At 38.9% G+C, this 26545-nt stretch overlaps 1 protein-coding gene across 2 annotated transcripts in view; it reads right to left on the bottom strand.

Annotated features, from left to right (window-relative positions):
- pcsk5b (proprotein convertase subtilisin/kexin type 5b) overlaps positions 1–21947 on the bottom strand; it is a 96028-nt gene extending 74081 nt beyond the window's left edge. For both annotated transcript variants that reach the window (XM_088008834.1, XM_014998247.2), the window contains exons 1-2: positions 21181–21947; positions 13827–13931 (exon numbers count right to left, since the gene is read on the bottom strand). In XM_088008834.1, the coding sequence (XP_087864960.1) occupies positions 13827–13931; positions 21181–21360 (285 nt within the window). In that variant the 5' untranslated portion in view covers positions 21361–21947. The remainder of the gene's footprint in view (positions 1–13826; positions 13932–21180) is intronic.
- Positions 21948–26545: the final 4598 nt, after the last annotated feature.

Below are 26545 nucleotides of genomic sequence, written 5' to 3' on the forward strand. Positions count from 1 at the left end.
TGGAACGACTGCAAACCTAAAAAAAAAAAAAAAAAAAAAATCAATTCATTTACATCAGAACCTTTCAAACAGAGAAAGGAAGAACACTTTGAAGACCACAAAAGCCCAACTCTGATGTGTTTGAATGGCCCAGTCAAAGTCCAGGCCTAAATCTGGTTGAAAATCTGCGAGGCAACAATCCGACTGAGATGGAGTTGCTTTGGAACACAGAACAGGACCAAATGTCCATCTCTAGATGTGCAAAGTGGGTTGAGATGAGCCACAAAAAACCAGGAGATATAACTCTAGTGGGATGGCGGGGTCATTTCCCTTAAAAATGATGTGGTACTTTGTCTTGCTCTGTCACGAAATGTTATTAAATTAAAAGAAGTTTGAGGTTGTAGTGTGACAAACTGTAATAAAATTCACATTTTACAAAGCGTGTTTTCAGATATATACGTGGTGCTGCTGTGAAGCTAGAAGTCTGACTGTAAAAGTGATGCTCAGACAAAAAAATGCACATAAAGGGCAATAATTTTTTTATATATATTATATATAGTTCACCAGACATTCAGAAATTGATGATTCCCCGCATATTACTCACTGCACCTCTGTAAAAGTAAAACATCTCTCTGCATCTATGCAGCCTCTGCAGACGGAGAGGAGAACAGGAACAAAAAAAAGAAGAACAGAAAAAGCTGACATGATGACTGCGGAGTGATTATCTGGTCTCATACACTGAAACAATCCACGGGATCTCTGGAGAGTTGGAGAGCGAGGCAACAAGACAAGATAAGATGAGAGGAGGAGAGGCGATAAAGAGCTGAAGAGAAGGAGTCCCAGGAGAGTGAATGAAAGAAGTCTGAGCTTGAAGAGCAGACAAGTGAAAAACAAATTGCATGAGGGACCAAAAGGGAGCAAGAGGTGGGAATAATTGATTTTATAGTAAATAATCTGGATTTCTTAGCTACATATATTGTTTACAATGTTGTGAAGAAAGGCTAAAGAAAAAAAGAACACTTTCCATTTGTGAAGTAATTCAATAAATGTGCAGAGCACAGCAAGATATGAAAGAAAAGAAACCAGGGCAAAGAGAAACAAAGTGATCGGAGATGGAGAAAAAGCCCGAAGCTTCCTCCATGTGCTGAAGTCTCAGCTCATTTCACTTCGGACCACTATCGGAACCATCGGCTTCAAAGTGACCATTTACACAACCCATTAGCTCCAAAGCAACTCCCACAGAGTGTCTGAGCCTTCCTGCAACTTGCAAATCTAAGATCCATGAAGCCTTCCAAAGCTTTAATTTTTGAAAACTAAAAGTAATTTTTCAATCACGTCGCAACACATATATCCAACATCTGAAGAAAAATAAGACAACCTTTGCATCATTTGCAATACTTTTACTACATTTTAAAGGAGCAAAGACACTGAACCTTAAACTATTTTAAAATTAAACATGTTTACTGTATGTATAAAATCTCATTGAATTTATACAAAGCTCACTATCAGCAGAAATGTGCAGATCTTTTAAGCCGATCTTGTCCACTGAAGTCCAAAACTGTTCAGTAGCTTCTTCTGGAATTACCAGAATGTCTGATCCCAACTACAGAGAAGCAAGCTGCTCACAGGAAACACGTCCTTTTATGGAGCTGTGGCTGTGGAGGCCTGCAGCCTTCATGTTGATATCAAGCAGGCCAATTCGTGCAAGGAGAGATGGTGCAAGTAAGAGCTGCAGTTGCATTTGTTTATGTAAAATTATGCACCATGCTTCATTTCATGCACAAACATCAAGACTTTTTTTGATACAAAGAATTAAAAATAAAATTTGTGTAATTTTGACACAATAAGTTAAGTTTTTCAGTTCAAATAAATTTAGCTTGATGCTATCTTTAATAAATAGACTTGATCTCATGGATTTGTTTTCATGCTGTGGTTTCTCCAACTGTACAAACCCAAATGCAGATGAACTCAATGTGTTTTTAGTAAACCAGCAGCTTTATACATCATATTTATTTATCTAAATCAAGCATCATCTAAAGCATTCCTCATCTGGTTAAAGAAAGTGTATTTAATAATACACTTTCAACAATCAAGTCTCTTTATTTTACTGGAAATGTGAGTTTACAACCTCAACATGAAACGTGTTATGTTTAACATGCCTCACAGATCAACTGTGATTTTGCATATTTTTTAGAAAGCTGATTTCAACTTCACTGGCTTTACCAAGGCCTGATTACCGTCAGACCCATAGTCAAAACTAGAACCTGTCTGCCAGCATGAAATGGGCTAAAAGATCTCTTCCAAAAAAAGGCAAGAACAAACCAAGGACTCATCCAGGAAATCATAAAAAAAAAAATATCCAACACACATTTCCCTCCATAAAAGAAACAACTTATTGATTCTCAAATCTAAACATACTCCGATTGATAAGACCAAAGCAGAACTTGGGTGGTATCCGCTTAGATGTGGAGATACACTAACAACATTTCAAATAGAGATAATGGCAGTCAAACATCGGTAGTAGTCTGATGTTCAGGGCCTGCTTTGCTGTTTCAGGATCTGGACGATAAGGACGCACCGATTCACAACATCCGACCATCAGTTCAAGCTCAAGAATGTTAATGCGGTGATTCAAATAGAAAGTTTACCTCTGGAGGTTAACATGAAAATTAAATCCAAACTACAAGCCGGTTGAAGCAAGTAGTTCAGAGATCTTTCAATGTACTAAGTAATTTAAGTATGACAAAAAAATAAAAATAAAAAAATAAATCTTTAAGAGACAAATACGTTTTGTGATGTAAACTGAAACTAAAACTGAAGGCTAAAAAAAAACTAAAACAATTAAAGGTGTATGCACAAAAGCTGATAATGACTGCGTGGTTTAATCATGTCGACTTACACAAGTACAACAACAACAACAAAAAGCAGTAAACACTGGATATGTAAACTCATATATCAGGATCTGATCTAAGCCATAAAGTTTCCTCTGCTTGGTCATTTTTCTAACAGGCATATTGTTGTTCTGTCATATATGTCCCACAAAACTCAGTCTCAGATGTTTGTAGGGCTATAATGTTGGTTTCATTTACGTTTCAGTACAAACGCAATGGTCTTTTTAAAGAGATTTGGCCTGCGGATGGATGGGGGGAAGAACGAGGAAATTTTTCCTGCACGGATGAAGAACTGTCTTAAATTTTCACAAACAGTCAAAACGTTGTGCATTTTTATGGTCACAGACTTCCCTAAAAAAAATTCTTCTGTTGCCACATCCTGCTTTAATTTTCATAAGTACATCTGTCTCTGTGAGCAATTATATGCTGTTTTTTCTTTTTAAAAGTAGTAAGATGAAAAAACTGACTGCAGAAGAGTCTAATGATGTTTACTTCAACTTTTCAAGACTGGAATACAAATACTATTAAAACAAAAGTTATACATTGTGATGATGAAAAATTGCAATTTTATTAGGGAAATTGTGTGATGATTGGGATGTTCTGAATAATCCAGAAAATATAATACATTACAAAAAATGTTAAAAGTTATTCTTAAGTGAGGACAAGTGTACCCAACTAAAATAAAATGGATATTTTGTACATGCATTTTTCTCTACAAAACCCTTTATTTATGGTCAGTGGCATTTTGGCATGGGTCATATCGGCGGCTGCCCAGGGCGGCATTTGAAAAGGGAGTGCAAGAGAGCTGGATGTAAAAAGTTGATACTTATAAATTATAAAAAGGAGATAAATTGAGGGGGAAAAAACCCGCACTGAAACCTCAGGCTGACTTTTCTGTCAATCACGCTGCTATAATACCTTTATTTACGCCCAACTGGGAAATCTGATGAAATTACTTCCTCACAAACTGGAACTGCACAACTTCAAGTAGATTACACAGATAATAATACATTTCTTTTCTGGCAATACATTTAAAAGTTGTGTCCTCATTTTGCTTAATACCCACAGGTGAGAAAAAGGCCATCCTCTTTCGAGCGCTGTGGCCTTCCTGTTCGGTCTTTAATAAAAACAAACTACTGCTATCTAGATCAATTTGATTTTGTGTGCCAGAGTTTATCCAAACAAAAACACTGCCTTTCGTTACTGCCCCCCTAAAGCTTGGCGATATATTGCTCAAGTTGTTTTTGTGCCGGTTCTTTAGCCGGCTTTGAGGTGTGACAATCTATTTAGCCACTTAACTCCAATTTGATTGAACACTGGATTGCCTGCTAACACCTCTGCTCCAATGTCAAAGTTCCTATTGTGCTTTTTCTTCCAGTCTGATTCCCAGTTATCTCAAGTCTTCTTCCCTTCTCCTCTCTGCCCCTGATTTACTGCTCTCTTAGCACTTCTTTTTCATTACATTTTCCGCTCCTCTTATCCACAGATGCCCATTTGCTCCCTCAGACTGTCGTCGTTTTACTCGCTCCTATCCCTGCCTCTTCCTCCTCTCATTCCTCCCCCCCAGCTCTCATTCGAGCTCTGTGTAAGGGTTTGCAGGTGGCTCTCTTGCTGGCTGGGTCAGTAACCAGGGGAAACTGGGGAAGAGTTCACTTCAATAGAGCAAATGGGAACAAATTGATCCACTTTCACTGCTGTTTGTGTGATGATGTTTGAGCTGCAGGCTACAAAAATGTAAGCTGGGAGTTGAAGAGGAAAAAAAATAGCAAGCAGAATACTCATAAACCTTTTGGCCTGAGAGAAGGAGCCGGTTATTGCACTGACTTAAGCACATTTGAGAAACTCAAACTTTTTAGAGACTTCAGGAAACTGTGGTTTCTTAGCACACCGAGTCTTAATTTGTGAATTTGTTCAATTTAAAGCAGAGGGGAGATTTGATACAAGGACTTCATACAAACAAAGATCTGCACAGTTCTGACTTAAAGTTTGGACCAAATTATTTACAATCCTGGCAGATTGTGATTTTAAATTATTTTCATTTAACACACAAGTTTGTTTCTAAAAGGGAATGATAAAATAATTAAAAAGATGATGTTTAAGGAAAGCAATGCCAACAATTTAACTCTTCTCAAAAATAAATATTTTTTTTTTCCATTTCATTGTTTTTACACACATCTCTTCTTGTTTTTATTATTAAAATTACTCATTTAAATCTTTGCTTACTGGCTTTTTGACAAGTTTCCGCTGGTAATTTGATGATTTATCTTTATTGATGAACTCCAAGTGATAGAGGTCAGAAGACCTCCCTGCCATCACCCTAATCTTTATTGCAGTTCCAAAGATTACCACACAGATAAAAGTCAGGACTCTGACAGGATACCTTTGAAACATTAATATTACTTTCACTCAGAAGAAACGTGTTCAGTAAAAGATTACCGTTACTGAACATGTCTGTTATTATAAATATTAAGCTTCCTTCAATGGTAAATAATTATAAATATTAAGCTTCCTTCAATGGTAAATAAAAAATATATGGCCTGTACTGTTAAATAAAACCCACCTAAATATATTTTTAAAAGTCATTTAAAGAAAAAAGAAAAAAGGAGTAAGTGGGAAAAAAAAACATTTTGAAATTAGTTTTGTCCAAATGAGTAATTTCATTTAAACGCTTGTGGAAATTAGTGAAAAAGACTGCAAACAGGACGATCCAGCATTAAAAACGGAGCCGCAGACGTAATTCTGTACTAATCTCTGACAACACATCAAAAGCATACAAAAGAGTGAAAATAATACTATAATACTGTAATTATTGCTTACACTCAACATTAAACAGTTGGAGAGGGATTTCAGATTTGCATTGCAGTAGTTATTTCGAACAAAAACACGTCGGAGGGAACAAAGGGTTTATATAAAATGCAATGATTTATTTGTGTTTCTTGTTTGGAATTCAAAGCTCTGGAGATTTGGTCGAGTTCAGACATCTTTCTTTATCCGGATGCAATTTCAGATTAGAAAAGACAAACAGATGATGTAATGTGCAGCGTTGCTCATGCTGTCAAGTGCCAACTTTTTGTTTTAATTTGATCAATCTCCTACAAGTTTGTGTTTCAGATTTGGCTTAAAGCTAAAAACACAGTAATAATGTGGAGTTTGGTTTCCATAAAGTTGATGTCAGTAAACTCCACAAAAAAAAAAAAAAGTTGTGTCAAATGGACAAGAAGTTTATTTCACTTTGAAAAGTCCACCAAAATATTCAAAAACTTTCTAAAGTGATACAAAAATTAAATATTAACTGTGTGAGGACAATTGTAGCACATTTTAAGACTCTTCTCAACAGATCTGGGTATTTAAGGCAGGCTCCGGGGAGGGGAAGGTGAGAGCAACATGTACACGTTGGTTAATTGACAGCGTTAAGACCCTCCTCCTGGCTCTGATTGGTCGTTTCTGACCAGAAGCAGTGTGTTTCTGCAGACGACGTAGGACCTCAAGGAAGAGGAGCTCAGCTTTGTCACAGATTATCTGTCTCATACCATCAGGACATAGTGACAGTTTTAACAAATTCATGAAAAATATATTTTTTTATAAACATTACTTATTGCAGCATTAATATAATCACTGGGCTTCCACCTAGTCACGGTTGAATTTTCACAGATTCACTTATTCTATATATATATTGGCATAAATATCAAAAGTCAGATATTTGAAAGAAAATTTATTTTGGGAAGATGATATACTCCACCACACCTCTGAAAGATAAAAATCCCAACTTGCTTTAAAATATCATACAAACAATAAGAGAACAAAAAGAAGGACAAAGAATAAAAGTAGATGGTAAGAACTAAAAGTTTAGCTGAATAAAGAGTCGTCAGCTGACTTTTAAAGTAGTCAATGCTGTCAATACCACAAAAAGACAAGAGAAGCATCTCATACAGTCAAGGTGTGAATGTCTGAATAGAGCGAACTCCACATTTACAAGTTTTGAAGCCGCAAAGCCCTAAAGGTTAACAGCAGCATGTTAAAGTGAACTCTAAAAGTACCTGCTAGCCACCCAGAAACATTAACACAGGACTGGTGTGTGTGTCCTCTGCTTGGTTCTAGTAAGAAAGTGACGCTGCAGAATAACGTAAATAAAAAGAAACAAAAGCATGGGAGATCTTCTCTAATCCATGTCCTAACACCAGCCTTCTTAATTTAGAAATATTTCTCAAGCGAAAGACAGAGTTTCATACCAGCTGTGTGGTGCGATTGCTTAGAGACGTGCACTGACCAAACATCATCCAAGCTCTTCAGACTGGATGGGGCAGCTCAGTCTAAACGGCTAATTTTAATGTGGAGAGAAAATACACAAAAATATAACAAAATCTCTTTAAATAAAGTTAAAAGTTGCTTTGCTCATCAGTGAGTAAAACAACCAGTTTGACTTGGTACGACTTTGAGAATCATCCATTTGGCCAGCACAATACGGAGATGTTATTTTTTTATTTTTTTGTAGTTGGCCTGTAAGTTTGCAGAGATCTCAGGGGGCATTTTACAGAAACACTCTAAATTCTTTGGGTTTCTTGACTGCCACTTGGCAACTCAAAGTTTCAGCTTCCTCCACAGATTTTCTGTAGGACTGAGAGACTAAAGTCACCTCTTTATGTGCTTCCTCTTTAGCCCCTTCTTTGTTGCCTTGCCAGCAAGACCAATACAAGACCCATCTTCATTGTTCTGGCTCAATAAAGTTTCTTCTTAAACAGCCCTAGAAGAAAAAATCTCCCCAAACAATAACTCTTCACCTCCAAAGGTGACAGGATAAGGATAAACCAAACATGTTGGGCCGAGTTGGTCCCAAAGAACTTCATTTTGGTCTCATATGACTACGGCGCTTTCTCCCAAGTTGTCGCTTAAACATTTAGACGTTCTCAAGGCATTTAAGACTGGCTGTGATGTTTGTAGGCCTGTATCAATTACAAATTTTGATGGACAATAAGTTATTATTGCGATGATGTTGTTTTGAGACCATTTTAAAGTAATGTAATGATAACAAAAGAATAATGAAAAGTTTGTCGTCTCAAGACCAATAAACTTTAATTTTGTAAAAAAAAAAAAAAACCCTCACACTGGAACTGGGGGATATTTTAAATAACCACATAAATAAACAAAATGCCCAAAAACAATAAATAAAACAGAAATAAAAACCACAACTGAAACAATAGATGTAACAGATTATAAAATCTGTCAACAAAACTGCCCTCCAAAAAAATATTAACCATTAGAATGGAAATTATGGAGCTTATTTTGATTTATTATGTGGTTAATTAACGTATTGCTTGCTGCATCTGGCTCAGATATAAGCCTCCAACAGCAACAAGATTTCCGTCCATGACAGCAGAGTGCGTCATCAACGGTTCCTTAGTGCTTTCACGTCATGAACAAAACTCTTCCACATGCAGCTACGGGCTAATCCCTCTTCGTCCCTCTGAGGTGAATTCAGTCTAAGGGTAACAGTTATTTTCACTTTGTATTTTAAGAATACTGTAACAAAAATAAAAAATCTGTGATGACTCTCAAGCTTTCATTCTTAAGATATCAGTGTTGCTACAAATGGCATTACTCACAGCAACTTAGCAAATTACCAAGAAGAATGTTGCAACCTAAAACGAAGCAGTTCCTGTTTGCCTGCACTAGAACGTCTGAGCACAGCTTTTACCCGATTCCACGTTAAGTTGAATCGAGTAAAAGTCTTTCATTCGTTTTTTATTCTCCTATAGCAATAATATGAAACATTAGCTTGATCTGAATCTATTCTCAACTGGATCATGTTTTTGTCTTTAAGCCATAAACACATTAGGATTGTCGCAGTGCGGCAAGTCGTGTTGACACGGTTAATTGTTGCCACCCATAAGTAAAAAGGACACGTCACACCGGGCCAGTGCCGACCTCTGGACTCTGAAATAACTAAGACAACAGAGATGTATTGTTGTGATGCGCACTGTGCAACTTAAAAAAAAAAAACTGTCAGCAGCTGAACAATGTAAAAACGAAAATGGTCTCAATCTGTCGTCTTTCTATAAGATAGTGTTAAACTACAAGTGTTTTGCAGAACAATTTTTGTTCTTTTCATTACTTCCAATTTAATCTAAAAGCTCCTGTAAAACTTGTCATGAGCATTTATTAAATCACCAAAACAAAGCGGAGAAGAGACTAATGAATGCCAATTTACTCAAGAAAAATGAAACAAACTTATAGGATGATGTTTCTAATTTTATCAAGTATTAATATGCATGGTTGTTTCTCCAAGGAGTCTTATCAAACCTCAAAAAGACTTTGATCTTTGAGCAGTACATCCTGACAGGTTTATCTTTGAGTTCGAGATGCCATAAAATTTCCATTTGCACTTCCTTGGGGGAATTTTCCAACAAAGTAGTTCTAGAACTCGCTCAAAAGCACTCATTTATTCATGCTTTTAATCACCAATGCGTTCACTTTAATCGCCAACAGGAGTAAATAAAATCGGTGTTCCAATGTCACCAACACTTTGTGAGGCACAGAATGAAGAGCAGCTGCTCTGTGAAGGTGTGTGGTAGATATAGTAATTGAGACCTCAAGCGTTCAACTTTTTGATTTAGCTTATCTTTTTATTATATAGATCATTTTTGAAGCTCGACAAATGCTAAGCAATGTACAATGTGAACTGCAGTTAATTTAACGGTTTTAAACGTTTCCCTCAGTTTAAACCTTCAAGACGTACTTCAGGAATTTAAAATGACCGCGACCAGCAGACTCGTTTCTGCCACATGTAGCCTTCTTGGGATGCTTCTCGGCATCGTGACCTCTTTTTATCTTGGAAAATGACCCGACTGGCGAGTGACACCACGCTTAGTCAGGTGACATAAACTGGTAATCTGTGCTGCATCGCCATGGTAACATGCGTGCCAGTAAGTACTGGGGATGGCAGGGTGCGTCTTTTCATGGCTCTGCTACACCCATCTGACTCACTCGTACACACACACACAAAAAAAAAAAAAAACGCGCACGGCTGTCATCACAAAACCTGATTGCAAAACATCATTAGCAGTGCGCCAGACTCAGCTGGAGCAAACTGGCCATCAGTTTGAGACCCAAACACAGACTGGTCTGCAGATTGCTCTGTAGGGATAAAAGCTGACAGCTCAATTACTGTACGGTCCAGGCTTTCTTCATTTAGTTTCTATGGTTCATCTCCCTTTCGGTTTTCTCTCAGTTAACCTTCTGTTCCTCATCCAGTCTGCTAAAATCCGCATCTCAGCCAGCTGGCATCAGACTGCCTCCACCAGGCACAGTGTCGGGCCCAAGAGGGCAAGAAGACAGAAGAATCGGGACAGGAGACGCGTATACTGGAAGCAAAAGAGGGAATCAAAGGAGCATAGGTAAAGAAAAAGAATGGAATAAAAAAAAAAAAAACACAACATGAACCAAGCTATAAGACGACCAGGTGTAGGTGACAGGTGGTGTCTCTCTTCTTTTTTGACTCTCTACTGTAGCTTAAACACTGTGATGCTTCTTTACTGATCCTTACTGCTCATCATGCATTCATGTCTGTAGTTTTCCAAGTCTCAGCTTGTATGAAAATGTGACCCACTTCATAAAAAAAGCAAATCTAAACAAGCTTGAGTGTGAAAGATGAAGGCAAAATATGTAAAAGATAAAAAGATTAGAGCTTTCTACCCTTATCTGGTAAGCAAACCGTACCATTTCATCCCAGTGTATTTACATTTTACACTCATAAAAGAAAGATTTTGTGCAGCTGTACCGAACTGCCTACGCTACCATACTGTCTTCGGGCAATACTTGAAAAAATGCAAGATCATCATGTTCAAATAACAGTTTTTCTACAGTCATTTAAAAAGAGAAAACCGACTTTTTGCTCCACAAAAAGTCTGAAAACATAACTTCATGTTCCTTTTTAGTTTAAATGAAATAGGGGAGAATTTCTAATAATAACCTAATTAATTTTGTTCAGCTAAGCAATGGAAACTTATGAAAATGGTGGCTTTATCTAACAGTGAACCATTATAGCATTACCATAGCAGCATTGGCATAACCAAACGGACAGACAGAAAGTTAAAGAGGAGCGGCAAAAGTAAATGAGCTGGATAAGCATTGCTTCCTAATAACTGATGGCATCATCAGATATTAAGCTCTTAGCGTCTCATGACAGTCACACAGCAACAGTCTTCAGTCAGAGGCTTGCTCAGATTTGTTGTGTGACTGACTGCTGCCTGAGATCCTTCCTGCCCACAGCATCAACATGCTCAATGACTCTTTGAAGATACTTCCGCCATATGAGTTACAACAACATTTAACTTTCTTGTGGGAAGAAAAAAGTCTTTTTGGATTGAATTGAATACTAGTTTGGGCACTTATAATGTTCAAAGGCATATTATTTCATCATAACTGTGCTGTTACAAACATGACATCTTCTTTTCCCTTACTGACATCATGATGCGTACCACAGACTGCTGCGTGTCAGTTTATTTACCCTGTTTGTTTGTTTTTTTATTTCATGGATTATGGAGTTAAAGAACCATAAAAATGCTCACCTTTGTTTTTAATTAAATGTAGTTGTATGTCATTTTCTGCAGCTTTTATGTGTAATTTTCTATCCACTGAGTCTGGCTCTGATCTGGGGGCGAGTTGAGAAGAGTCGATCTAATTGAAGTGATTTAACCCTTGTGCGTGCGAGGACTGAGGCAAACGTAGAGGACTGTGGCAAATGATACAAGTTTTACGTGTGTGGGGTCGGTTGGACCCCATTTGTAAACACACAGGTTAAAGTGCACAACCAGGACAACAATGCAGCTGAAATCCATAAAAACCAAAAAAAATAAAAATGTCTGGCTTTCTCAGCCTATTTAGTGTATGTATATTTTTATGGAATACAAGAAAAAAATATATATAGGGTTTATAGATTTTAGATTCAGCACAAAATTATTTTTATTTCATGTGTAACTTGTAACAACAATGCAGCTTTATTTAGGAATATTTAGTGCTGTGCAGAAGCTTGTATTTATTTATGAACACCCAAATCAGAGGTCTGCAACCTGCGGCCCCGGAGCTTCACCTGGTTCGTTAGGCCGTCCACATCCAAAGTCATGAGATTGGGCCACAAACATTTATTTAGTTCCCACATGCATTGTTCATTTCATACAGAAAAAAAAAAATCACTTTTTTTTTTGCAAGTAAATATTTGTCTTCTCAACATAAATCAATCCATAAATCAAACAAATGACGGACGCTATTGCTTAATGTACCTAGAATGCCAAATTAACTTTAAATAGTTTAAAACAAGTCAAACTAAATATTAGAGTCTGGAATAAGAAGGTGGACCATCAGCTACGAGGAAGATGAAATGGGCTGAATGAGAAATTTTTAATTGCTTTAAAAAAAAATCATCACAAGGCTTCCTACACTCTCCTGTCTTTAGTATATTGGGCTCAGTAACCAGCATCATGTGTGTCTATTTACTGTTATAAGCTCCCAAAAGGTGGAATACAAACCAGCACAATAGCAGAAAAACATGTTCATTTCAATGTTTTATTGAATACTATGATTATACTAGTTATGATTAATCTACTACTTTCTTTTCCGACATCTGCAATGTTGTGCCGCTAATTACAAATTATTGAAGAGATCTTTGTGTTTTAAGAAACTTTAACTGTGTGGAAAATTTTGCTTTCACAAACATGTTTGTTAAAATGTGTCATTATACTCTTTGTTATTAAAAATCACACACTGTTGTAAATGGGAAGTTTAACATTGAAGACTTTCAGCTACTTTCATCCGACATGGTTGTTTTACACAACTACATTTATCAGAAATATAAAATTAATACAGCAGGATGCAAGTAAACTTGATTTCATTTTCAGCCATGGTGAAAATGGTTCCCACAGGAGTAGCTTTTAGAGATCTGATAGCTTTTAGAGAGTACAGGCAGAAAAACTGGGTCAAGGAAGATTTTTTTTATTTTTTCTAAGCCAAAGAACTTCAGTGAAAACTTTGTCAAATGTTGTGGCTGCACTTTGGGTCAAGCTGCACCTAAAGCCTCGACAGTCTGAGTGATAAACGAGGTTTGACGCACATCAGTGTTCAAGGTGGAGACCATGAACTTTGTGCTGTGGCACAGTAAAAAAAAATCTGATTAACACGGTTACATTCTGGTTCCTTTTGAGGCAGTACTGAACGCAACACCAAAAACGAGAAAATAATTTATGTTAAAGCTGTAGAAACTGACATCTTGGAACAAATGTTATGAATAAATTTAGTAGTAAAATGTTTTACAAGAGTTTGAGTTTTTTGAGTTAGACATGGGCAAAATGAACTCGGAAGTTTAACTAGGATGTTGTGTGATATTACCAACATTTAATGTGGAAAATTTCAAAAACATGTAAATAAAGATTTTGCCGTTGATTAAAGAGAAGAGTATAAATCAGTTTTAAAATTTAATCAAGCAATTTTATTATTATTTTAAATTCTAGACTAAATGACAATAATTTAAAACCCAAGTCTGCCAGGCTTACAAGTAACTCTATGAGTTTAACTGTGTAACAGTGTGTATTATATTATTTAGACAAGATTAACTATTTCTGTACATACAGAGTGTCAGAAATGTAGTTTCCTTTTTATATTCTGCACTTGTATGGGTCAATACTGTTGTTCTGCAGAGAAAAAAACGATTCAGTCTTCCAGTCAGACAAAACCCCATTTTGAAAGAACAATCATCATCCACATATTGCCCTAATAAAGCGAACCGCCTGCATGACTCTGAGTAACACATGGAGTTTCCTCAGCTGTCACCCTGAACAGCAGCTTGATTACAGAGTCAGGAGAGATCCACTGAGTCTCAACCGAGTCAACTGAGCCAGTCGACCCACCGACAGACACAGAACAACAGACGTGTCTACACAGCATGTCTACAGCAGGCCACAGGCTCACCTTGGGCTCCATGGAGATGAAACTATGGCGACCACGGCTCGATAAAGTTGATCTCTTGATAGTCCGACTGTGGAAGAAGTGATAGTGGTCTTTGAGGTCCCCAATCTGCAAAGCACACATGCAGACATTAAAGCATATATATCAATATGTTATTTGTACTTATTGATGTGTTAAAGTGAGGCAGTGGTGGCATTTTTACTGATGAACCATCTTTAGACAACCAAACCATGGAACATAAATTTATTATTCCAATAAATTCTATTAGAGATGTTACCAGAGTTTTGGTACAACAGCGACCAAAGCTACACATCAGAAAAATATGTAATTGAAACATGATATTGTGACCAACTAGGACTGGGTGGAAGATATGATGATATGATGACTGATAGTTTAGGTATTTTGAGACAGACATGATGGTTTGTATTTCCTTCATGTCAATTTTATAAATACAAATAAATACAAAGAAAAGATATTTGCTCTAGATAGAGATTAGTTTTTTTTCTATTAGAGCAATTATTTTATGTAGAGAAAGTATTAATGACTTAATTGCAAAAAAGTTGATATATTTTTCTATAAATAATCCACATTTTCCTTTTTTAGCATTACACATTGTCAACACTAAGAATGCAGGATATTGTGAAAACATTCGATAATATCTTAAGATCGTAGTAACAATACAAGTTGCAGTTCCTAAATAAACAAACGGTGTTTATCCCTTTCTGCTCTGCAAACATAGACCAGAAACAGTCCAACCAGCTACACGAACAAAATAACTGATTTTTTTCTACCACAAGGTTTCATTAAAAAAAGTTGATCCTGACTGAGGCGTGTAGTTTTTAACTCTTCATGACTTGCGCATCTTCCGAATCATTTCATGCTGCTTAAAAAAAACTGGCAATACCATATTTGAAAGTATGATACATTGGCTGCAATGTATTTCAGCTCAGACAGTTGTTTGCGATATGCATACTGCGTACAGTGAGCAATAAATATGCAATATATTATGCAGCTGCTGATTTTTGTTTTCCCCCAAACCAGTTCAGATGCTAACCGGTGCTCCACTGGTTTCAGTGACTTCATGAGTTTCACCACAGCCAGATTTGGCACTGATAAACTAGTGCATATCTTGGCAAAAAGACAAAGCTGAGCCACAGAAAAGAACCACTTCCCATCTGGAGATCAGAGACCAACAACCACGTTAGAGAAACGTTTAATACTCCTGAAATGGTTTCATCTTTGATTTGCCTAATTTAAGATAACAAACTGGAAAGCCGCCAGGTTTTAGATTAATAAAAAGGTTGGATTAGTTCTGGCATAATGTCAGTTACATGGCTCGTGAGTTTGAGTTGTTTATCTTAGTATATCATCCATTATGAGGTTTTATGTGGATAGTTCCTAAGCATCATTGGTCTTGGACTGAGAAGCATTCACAAAATCAAATTGTTGTTTAAATGGCTTTGATAGAAATGGTGATATGAAGGCATCCGTTTGTGGTGCTCCGAAGACAGACGATGTGATTCCTGTAGATAAACTGACTGTACCCAGAGATACTCCGATGAATTGGGCTTGTGTCTTGTCATCTTACTCTAGATCAATCATTTCCATTCATCAGGGGCCACCATCATAAAGATCCAAGATGTTCCCCTGCAACCCTGTATCAAGTAATTGAATTCCTCGGTGTGTTACCATGTTGTGCAGGAAACCAATTTAATTGATTCCTATGAGTTGCAGCAGGAGAACATCTAAAAGATGCCGTTGAGAGTGGGAAGTTTCCAGTTTTGTCCAACACCGACTCCATAATATCAAGTGTGTAACTTGACTTTATGGAGGATAAGACACACTTCTCCTCCACTTCCTGGCTGTGAGTTTCTTTTGTGCTACAAAATGTGTGAAGGTCTGATCGGGTGCCTTTATGATGGTAATTTGTACAGGTGTGGATAAAGTTCTCCACAGCTGCAGCACATAGTGTAAGCAATTTATAGGTTTTTATGAGGAATGTGCTCTACAAGTGACTACCAAGAGTTAATTTGATGTTTATTATAATGTTTGTTAACATTTCTTGTTCCTAAAAGTTTAAAAGCAACTGCAATAAAAGGTCAGAGAAAAGGTGAAACCCGAGACAAAATGAAACACGACCTTTGAATGACTGTGGGGGGAAACGGGACAAATGATACACAGAAACAACAATGGTAGACAGCCGGCAAGCTGCTGTAAGGTGATTAGTTTTAATAATTGATAAAGACCATTCAATCCTTCAGATGATCAAACTGTCATGGCTGCCAGGGGTCCTGTGGTGCATCGCTGCTCCACGGCAGAGATCCACCACCACAGAGTCCATTAGATCAGCTTTCAACTCCAACACGCGGCCGCATTTTCCAGCTTACGCTGAGAGGAGATGAGAAACAAGTAACTCCAAATAGCTTCACATCTACACCCCTTAGCAAAGCTTCAAAATGTCCTTATCGCCTCTCTTTCTATCGCTAAAGGCTGGAGTTGTCACCGTAGTTATGACAACCTGTGATCACAGGTGTACATGCAGGTACTTCTAAGGGCAACAGATGTTATCCAACTACAACAATCTGCTGCAAGTTCTCAATAGAAACAGCAGCATGACGTGGAGGCCGAATGAGAGGGAGAAAATGCAGGATTGTGGGCACCCAACGCCTTGTAACCCTGACTTTTTCCCCAGATTAATTAAATTTTCATCTCATCTGCAGAGTTCTCTAGGGAACTCAACAAAACACGCACGTTGCCCAAATAAACAATGATGTAACAGCTCAGACGGTCAAACTAGGAATTCAAACTTTAATCACATTACTGCTTTCATTTTAAGTCAAACAGGGGGACAATCACAACACAAGAAGCTGAGAAAATTACACACAAATCCACTCTGAATGATTCTGCCAGATTCAGATCAGGTTGCACCATTGGCAATTCGAACCCCAATTTGACATCCCCACATTGCCTTTTTGTCCTATTATCTGCCACCCTGTGTGGATCGATTATTGTTCTGATCACTTTATAGACCAGGTGGCTAATGAAATATGGCAGAATATGTTCACACGTCACCAGAACTGCAGTAAAAGGACAAGCTGTCCAGACAGAGCAGAAATCAGGGTTTTAGTCATGAATGGTTTTATCAGAAGCAGAAACGCTTCTGAAGAGAACAGGTTTAAAAAGAACCGCTCAGTGCTGCACCTTGGAGGAACTTGTCTGATGACACAAGTAGGAAACGGATCTCAAAAATTAACGGTCTCCAGAAATTCAACAATGGAGAATTCAAAGCAACTGATTTGATCAATCTAGAAAGAGTGACCGAGTTAATTCTATTGACTTAGAGCTCCAGCTAACCACTGAAACAGTCACACTTCTAACAAGCAGTTTTCCAACCAAAATTAGTCCAATAACCCAGCAACAACTCATCCAGGAGCTCAAAGATAAAGTCAGCAACATCCAAAGTGAAAGTGTTCATGACTCAACAATAAGATGGAGAGTGAGAAAAAAAAAGTATCTATTGGAGCTGAAAACCTCTGCTCAGCTGGTTATACAGGACAAATACCTGTCTCAGATTTTTTATTTTTTTACCTGTCTCACACTTAATATCACTTAATAATACACACTTAACATCTTCATGATCCCCAAAACGTTTGGGAAAGTATTCTGCTGACTAGCTTTTTGGGCCATGTGCTCCATTACATCTGGTGAAACAAACAAAACAAAAAGATGGTCATGCTGCCAGTTAAACTTGGTAGAGCCTAGAGCTGCTTTGCTGCTCTGAACTATAAGGAATTTGCCTAATTATTGATAGAACCAGTAATTCTGATCTCATCAGAAAATCCTGGCTGTTCAGTGCTAGGACAGTGATCAGCAAGTCCATTTTGGAATGACTAAAATAGAAAAGCAGCGTTTCTGAAAAGGCCTCGTCATAGACCATCTTTAAAAAAGATGAAGTGGTATGACCTTAAACAGGCTTTTCATACCGAAAAATCCTACTAAGACATTTCGGTGTGGTAGCAAGCAAAAGCAAAAGAAATATATGAGGGGGTAATAGGAGCTTCATTTTTTTTTTTGACTCACTTTATTTCAGCAATCTGTGTTGCCCATGAGCAACTTCCTCCTGGAAGACTTTTTTCTCCTTTCAGCGGACTAGGATTATAGAAAATTACCAGATCCATCAACTTGATGTAGCAGTTTCCTTTTTTACCAAAAAAGAACTTGGGTGCAAGACTACCAAAATTCAATATCACGAAACTATAATTGGGTGAAATGACCAGCACCATCTTCTGCCTGAGCTTCAACAACAGAATTAAATTGTTTTTGTTTCTGTCCTTCACAACAAGTCCTTCCTTTGTTTTGTGAAGGAACATTGTCCGTCACAAAACAAAATGAGAAGCACAGAAACAGAAACCTAAACCTAAACAGCACTGCTTTTAGAAAATGCAACATTTCACAACACAAAAAAATTTTTACTTTTTTAAAATCATTTTATCTTAAATGTTTTCTGGATTTCATTCTTACCTCCTCTGGGTTGTCAAGTTACCTTTTGAGAAACTTGCAGATTTTATTTTTAATGGAATATTCCTTGATTTATTTTTTTTTTTTAGCCTGCATTTGTCTTCCCCAGTTTTTGGCAAATCCTAGAACCTCTCGTCCCTTAACCCAGTAACCACCAAACAGTCTGCAAGGCACATTCTGGTAGCCCAAAAACATGGGAAAAGAAGAAAAAAAAAAAAAACGCCCTGTACAAATCACCATCTTCAGTTGTTATTGATCCAAGCGTCTCCAGTCTGGCTCCAGGTTATGACCAACCCTCTCAATGCGATCCACATCCTCTCCCATCCCTGCTAAACACCAATTTGGACGGATATCCACGTCTGGGGCCTCATCAGCTGATTTAGACTCAATTTGAGCCAGTGTCTTAGTCTGGGAAGGGGGCTCCACAGCTAAGAGGATTACCCAGAATTCCCCAACGAGGTGCTCTCGTACTCCATGCCAACTCTTTTCATCCATCCGTCCATCCATGGTCCCAGCTTTCAGCCCCTCATTCTGTCATCTCTCAGTGTGTGCTTATCTTTGTCTGATTTCCTCTTCCCAACCCTGTAAAGAAGACCATATTGTCCCTGTGCAGCATTTTTTCCTTCCCATCCCCCTTTGTCTTTCTTTAAGCACTTGATCCCACTCCCAATTAAACCCCTCTCCTAATTTAGCATCCATATTGTTATTTTATCCTTTGTTACAAGCGGCCAACTTGAGCACTCTAGGCAGCTTTAAACTGCAAAAACCTGCACGTGAATGTGAAAAATAAAACATAAAAACATATTCCAAAATTAATTTCACAGTGATATGAATGTTGTGCCGATAAACATGCTGAGGGTCGGCTATGACAGAGATGTCAGAGTTCACATCAAGCAACCAGAGCGTGCTGCTATCAATCCCATGGGAGCGGCTTTCAGCTGACCCCAAAATAAGGAAGTGAAGTGAAACTCTTGTCTATGAGGTGTCAAAGTCCAATGAGTGCTCCATATTGAGATGGAAATCAGGGCGAACGGCGGGGGTTGGGGGCGCCAACCCACCCTGCCGGGGAATTCCTATGTGCGGGGGGTTAGTATGGAAAAATTGGGAGCGTGTGTGTGAGTGTGTCTGAGAAAAGGGGTGCAGGGGGTGGGGAGAAGAGATTCAACACATTAGTTGCTGTCAAAGAGAGGGGATAAACGAGGCCATTAAGGCCTACTCTCTCCGGGAGTACGGTGGGTGGGCAGGCTGGGTAAGGTGGAGAGGGAGGGGATGGTGGTGGGGATTCAATAGCTGTTGACTAGGCTACCCCACAACAACCTGTCAGAATGCCCCCCTCCCCATGTTCTGTGCTGTCTGCACACCCAACACTGGCAAGTGCAGGCATGAGCTGCCCATGTATGATGGCGGTACTGGAGCGTGTGTGGGGTCCACATTTGGGGCTTCTTTTGTCGGCCACCATTTCAACTTTGTCAAAACACATGTAGAAGAAAAGGGATAAAACCTCCCGACACTGACACAGCATCCTGCTGTTAGTTACTTTCAGTTTTCCTTTTTCTACTTCTTTAAATATGTTGTTGGAAGTTATTTTCTACCACATTGTACAAAAGCCCCTTGCTTTACCACATCAAATCAGCTGAATGCAGTTGGGACTTGAACTGCCAATACAGGTGCAGTTTACCCAATTTATTCATGTCACTAGATTTAAAATTATGCCTTCAATCACCCAAAAAGTTTATTACTGATTCTAAATCATGCAGGCAGCTCACAAAAGATAAGCCAAACAGCGTGGTAAGACGATCAATTTAGAACAAAAAAAAAACTTTGTTTTAATTAAAAAAAAAAAAAAACAGTAATACAAACATTACATACATACAAAGATTATTTATAATCTTATCATTGCTGGCCAGCTTTTTGAACATTTCCACTTGGATTGATGAGCTCCAAGTCTTTGAGGTTGGAATACCTCATTGCCATCACCCTAATCTTCAGCTTCATCCGCAGATTATCAATGCAATTCAAATCAGATCTCTGGCTGCACTGCTCCAAACACGTTGGTCAAATCAAAAGAGGACTTTGAACCTAAATCTGGCAGGGGTATGAATAATTTTGGGCTTGACTCAAAACTGGGTAATTCAAATCTAGTAATCGATACCAAAGTTGGAGCAGTAACTTTTAGAAATTACACGCCATTTGTTGTAACATTTTAAAATGCTGCACTATCATTCTCAAAACTTTTGCATAATAAGGCGATTTGTGAAAGCACCCAAACAGCCATTCCTCAAAGGGTAGAACCTATAAGCAAGGGGTGCAACACTAAAAGTTATGCTGGAACATAATGTGCTTTCTTTCTATTAAAAAGTTCTCCTGAGGTGAAAAAAGTTGCTCTTTTTGTAATCCAAATTCTCTATGGGAACATCATCCGTTATTATCTCTCTCACACACACCCTGCCTGTTATATAAGCTGGATTCACTCCGGACCTTTAGGTGTCCAAGATCAAGAGCCAAGCAGCGCTGGCTGCTCTCACGTTTGTGTCAGGAGGAGCAAACACAGGAGACAGCTGTGAGCGAGGCTCAAAGAGAGTTCACTGTGTCTTCTGAACTAATCTGCGGAAACCCAGAGAGGAGGCACCTGTTGTACCATCCTGCTCTCCGAGTCTTTGTTCCCCGCAGCTCCCCTCTCCCGATCTGAGGTCCGGAGAGCCGCAGAAAGAGTTGGGAGAGGAGGTTTCGGTTGAGGTTCCGACTTGTGCCTCGTTTCAAATCTGCGTCCAACTCGCGTGAGTTGAAGCAAACACGAATGCACAAACACAACTCTGGCCGGGCGCAGTCTGTGACTTACCTGTCCCATGTTCCTATAGCCATATTTTTCCGCTATCCGATCGGCCACCTCGGGTCCGCCGGCTATCCTGACTGCCCAGTGGTTCGTGTAAAGCCGAGCTTTGCACGGCGGGGACGCAAAGCCGAGATAGAGCGCCAGGACGCAAAGGAAGCTCCTTCTCCAAGCGGCGTTGTGGACCATCTTCCCCCCACTTTTAACCAGACTCTTCTTCTCCTCCTCCTCCTCCTCCTCAGCCGACCAGGCAAACAACCAAACTTCTCTTCTCGCCGAGCAAGACTCTCATAGGAACACAAATATCCGGGATGAGGGGGGAAAAAAGGAGAAAAAGAAAAACACTCCGAGGGAGAAAGAGAGGGACAGAGGGGGGGAAAGCTCCGAAGAGGGGGAAAAAATACACCTTATCTCCAAACCTCTGCTTTCCACATGGGAGAGTTGGAAGTTCGTGTGCCCTCTCACTCTGCTCCTCTCTCTCCCTCTTTTTTTTTTTTTTTTTTCCACGGAGGACGAGGAGGAAGTGTGTGCGTGTCTGTGCGCCGTGCGTAATCACGCGCGAGTTGGTGCGGGTGTGCGCGCGCGCGAGCGGAGCTTCTCAAAGCTGATTTCTCTTCTCCACCAACTACTCGGATGTTGGTCGCTCAGCGCATCATGCTTTCATGTGGCGAAATGGCTACAGCGCCTCCCCGCAAATAACTGGCTGACAATCCGGAGAGTAGAAACAACTACAGCCGCGGGGTTTCCCTCCCAACTCCGCTGGGTCTTAAAGGCACCCTGTTTGAGGACGCAGCAGGCGCAGTCCAGGCAGAGGGGGTTAATGCAGGACGGGGGCCAACTTCAAGGACTTCATCCAGCGACACCTCCCCCGGAAAAAAAAGAAAAGAAAAAGAAATAATTAAAATAAAATAAAGCTAGAAGTTGTCCTCCTGTCACCATCGTATTTTTATTTTATTTTATTTATTTTATCATTTTGGAGAAACAGCTAAATAAATAAAGATAGATGGGTGCCCGCGCACATTTTAGTATTGACCAACAGTGGAAAACCATCGAACAAATTGTTGTTGTATATTTATTTGAATCTGCATTTGGGTTGATTCTCTTTTCATGTTTAACTAATAGTAAAAAAAAAAAAAAAAAACTGACCACTTTTTCCTATTTGAATTTCTAGACAGGCACCTTGTTAAATGACTATGCTTTACTGTGACTGTAGGGGGCGCTTTTTTCGGCACATCGAAAGAGCTTTCCCGCTTAATTTTTCACAAAATAAACATAAAGGAGGATATGTTTAACAAACGTGGCATTATTTTTATACAACGTTTTTATATAGCTTTTGCTATTTATTTATTTATTTGATTGCTTCTCCCTTCACATTTCACGGGTCGATCGCTGCACGCCGGCGGAGCATTTGCTAACACTTTGTCCTCTCTCCCATGCATGTGAAATCTGTCCGGGTGCCGCTTCCTCCCGCAGTCCAAAACAAAACTGTTAGTTCAATTGATTAATCTAAAATGCCCTTAGTGTGTGCGTGCACGGCTGAGCCTCTCTGTGTTTGGCCTGCGATGTCCTGCCGACCTGTCCAGTCTGCTCCCCGCCTGATGACCCCTGCCAACCTGCAACGACAAGCCACGGATCAATGCACTGGTTGAACCTCAGTGGGAATATTCCACACTCCCCAACGATTGTGACTATTCACAAAACCTTTATTTTTACTGGTAGAAACATTTGTAAAAATGCTTTCTAATGTTTTAGCTAACAGGGCAGCCTTAGATCGAGACAGGTCTGAAATATGTAGAATGATCAGACTTGAATTAGTTTACTTTGACGTTATTGGTTGAAATGGTTAAATGACTTCAAGGTTTTAGCAATCTGATTTTTTTAATGTTTTTATTTTTAAAACTCTAACAGAAAAACAAACTTAAAGCATTTTTTTTACTTTAAAGCAAAAGTCAAAGCAACGATTATTATGTTATTTTTAATTTCTAATTTCTGACTGTTACTCAGATTTTTAACTTTAGGTATTGTTCTTGTATTTCTGAAATAACCTGGAACAAAGTGAACACACTTGTAGACAAACTGGAACATTCCATATGCACTAATTATTAGCACATCTGGGAAGTTAATAAATTTCACACATTGCACTGTAGAACCTCTATTAGCAAACATGTCACCTCAGCGTTTTAACACATAAAATGGAAAGAATTACATTTTTAACAGCTTGTGTTGGTAATAGTACTTCACACCAGCAAATCTAGCTGTTTTCTGACTTGGAACTAAGTCGGATTTGACATAATTTCTTATCCTGAGCTCCGATTTCTGTAACAAATTACAGAAAACAGGCTTGCTATTGGCAACAATATGTATTTCTCCTTATGTCATGCTTCCAAACACCATAGCGTTTGCAAACATACACACATAAAACACGAGCATCTGTCACAACGTTTTACATATTCTTCTCCTTGAAAATAAAATCTTACACCTTTGAAGTGTCTGTTTTCCCTTTAAATTGAACCACGTTTGTAGGGACAATGCATTTTTGGGTTGAGCAGCATCCTCTCTGCTAATACCAGAGAAAAGACAGGGTGATTGCATGGGGCAGCGTCTTCCTCGCTGAAAAAAAAACAAAAAAAAAACAAAGCTTTAGCAGTTGAGACAGTCTTAATGCAGAGAGATATCAAGATGAGATTCTGGAGCAAGTGGCACTCACCCCATCCATATCTCAAAATGGCAGTGACATCCTCCAAAATGTTTACCCTGTTTTATCCAAAAGATTGGATTTCTCAGAGAAAAGCCAGAAACTTTAGGAGTGAATAAGATGAAACACCCTGATCTAAACTCCACCGGATAGTTGTGAATGAGTTTGGGTGTGCTGTTCTTGTCAGAGTTATCTTTATGGCAGAGTGACCAAAACGACCACGTTGGCTGACTTGCACCAAATGCTGCCATGATCCCACAGCAGTGTGGGATCATGACCGGCAGCGTGAGGAGGAGTTGCCAGGCTGTTGTGGTTGTGTAAGGTTCTCCCATGAGGCTCCTGTTTGAAAGAAAATATGAATTTTTTTTGTTTGCCATTATCTTTTGTTGCTTCAGACTTTAATCTTCTAGTCCAACAAATTACACCAGAAGCAGAATAAGCAGAGAGGATTTGGAAAGTCAAACATCCAACTTGGCTGTTTACCTAAAGATGGTTTTTTTCTTACAAATGTGGCACTGGATAAAGGGAAATAACCAGGTTTTCATACAGTAAGTTTAGTTACTACATTAAATATCTGTTACTCCATTACCTAAAATCTTGACATTATTGCCAAGAAATTAATTGTTCTTTGTGGATGTTTTGTTGCCATTGATACCATCACAAATTAACTGACCAAACAGTGTGTGATGCAGATATGACTTATTATTTTAGTACCTTTAAAACAGTCTCTCAAGAATAAAGCATAAACAGCAAGATGATTTTTGTTGTTTTCAGACACTAATAGAGAAAGAGCGTATGTTTTTCTATTTGTCACGGTGAAAGCTACTTAAAAAAAAAAAGTAGTTACAGACAAACAGTTTCATCAGTAAACAAGTAGGAGGCACAGATTACGGTTCAAATACTTCTGTCTCTGCTGTTGAATGCAAGCTTTGTCTGCCGGTAGACCAATATTGACACAGACATACCAATGTAAAGTTGAGTAAACTCTGGCCTCCACCCCAGTCATCCTCCACTGAAAATCAGTAGCACATATGAAACAGAAATATCAAAAGATCCCCATCTTCTATGAAGACAGAGGATCAATCGGTTTGATTGTTTTTTTTCATGATCAGCAGTCTACCGGGCAGACTATTTGTGTGGGCAATAAGTGGGTACATTAATTTAGGAGGATTTGTCACCTACTAATTTCTTGACCCTGAGAACAACTCAGGTGTCACTACCACAGCATTGTTCCTTAAATCAGCGAAGCTCTTGATGTCATGCCCCTCATCACAGCGAAGATCACAGCTGACTAAATGCTGTCATCATGGAATGTGCCGCTATTATGTGCCGCCGAGCCATTCATCCAAGGCCTTTGTTGACTGATGGCTTTTTGTTTGGCAGCAATTTTCCAGAGATGTCTCAGTGGAGAGCAAAAAACTCTGTTCTGCACGGGACACAAGTGAAAATCAGCATAATAGCTCTAATTAGAGACAGTTTCTTTCTGAATGGACCCCGGCATCACATTTCACGACGAGGAGGACAAGAGCATATCATGCTAGAGACCTAAACAAATCCAGTTGCAGTTCTCCATTCAGCTGTATGCAAGTGTTTCTCATTTAAAGACATAAAAAAAAAACAGTAGGGATTAATTTTAGCACCAAATCAAGTGCCCCCATCAAGACTCCTCCTTTATCAACAGGAGTGTCAAGTTTTCATTCAGATCATAAGTGTTGCAATATGCTGTACAACGGCTTCACAGCTCCCCGTGTTTCCCAGGGACGAGTGAACTGTGTGAACCTCAAAATCATCTTTGTCTACATCTGAGAACGGAGCGGTCGCAAGTGTCAGCAAACACTCTTAGGGGCATTCCTGTGTGCATTCAAGTGTCTCAATAAAATAACAGGGTGAATTGTGAATAATGTGCCAAAACCAGAATCCCAGCAGACAACTTGCAGCATCCAGTGAAACATTACAATGGAAGACCGGCTGGGAAACTGCACCCACGCAGTTTTTTTCTCTGTGGCTAATTTGTTCATTCAGTTTCAAGCTCAGCATCACCGGGAGACATCTATCAAGAGAAACACGTGATCAAACAAGTGAACTCCTCTGTAATGTTTTTAGCCATAGCCTGACATTTTCTATACACTTTTCTCGTTTTGCAATATTTCCGTTTCGGCTTTGTTTTATCATATTGTCTTTGAATGACCCCATGTAACCCTTGTAACTGTCAGCTGCCTCTGGTCCTTCCTTTATACCTTGCAGCCCACCCATTGTGGGCTGCAAGGGATCTTGGGGTTAGCCTTTTAACTTCACTTTGACTTTTAACCTTCTTGCTGTAGGCTCCCACAATGCATCCATAAAAGCACCCGTCACTCAGTTCAGCTCTTTTTATTCCACGTCAAATGTCTTTTATTACAATTTTTCAAATTCACCTCATTCTATGGTTTATAAAAGCTAGTTAAGCTGTCCACATACTGTTTAGTTCGGACGCAAGACCAAAAACGTTGCCCCGCATCGTTACAGATAATTCATATAAATTGTCAGCAGTGGAAGACCCGAGTTCATGTATAAATCTGAAGTTTCTTAGGAGCTGTATACTGCCATCTACTGGTATTTAGTGAGACTTACACGACTAAGAACGCACATTAATATGTAATGTTTGAAACGTACTGTCGCAGTCTCCAGTTGCTTTTCCCA

The sequence above is a fragment of the Poecilia mexicana genome, unplaced genomic scaffold, assembly GCF_051168715.1.
Source record: "Poecilia mexicana isolate PSO_F unplaced genomic scaffold, ASM5116871v1 scaffold_9, whole genome shotgun sequence".
In the NCBI taxonomy this organism is placed as follows: domain Eukaryota; kingdom Metazoa; phylum Chordata; class Actinopteri; order Cyprinodontiformes; family Poeciliidae; genus Poecilia; species Poecilia mexicana.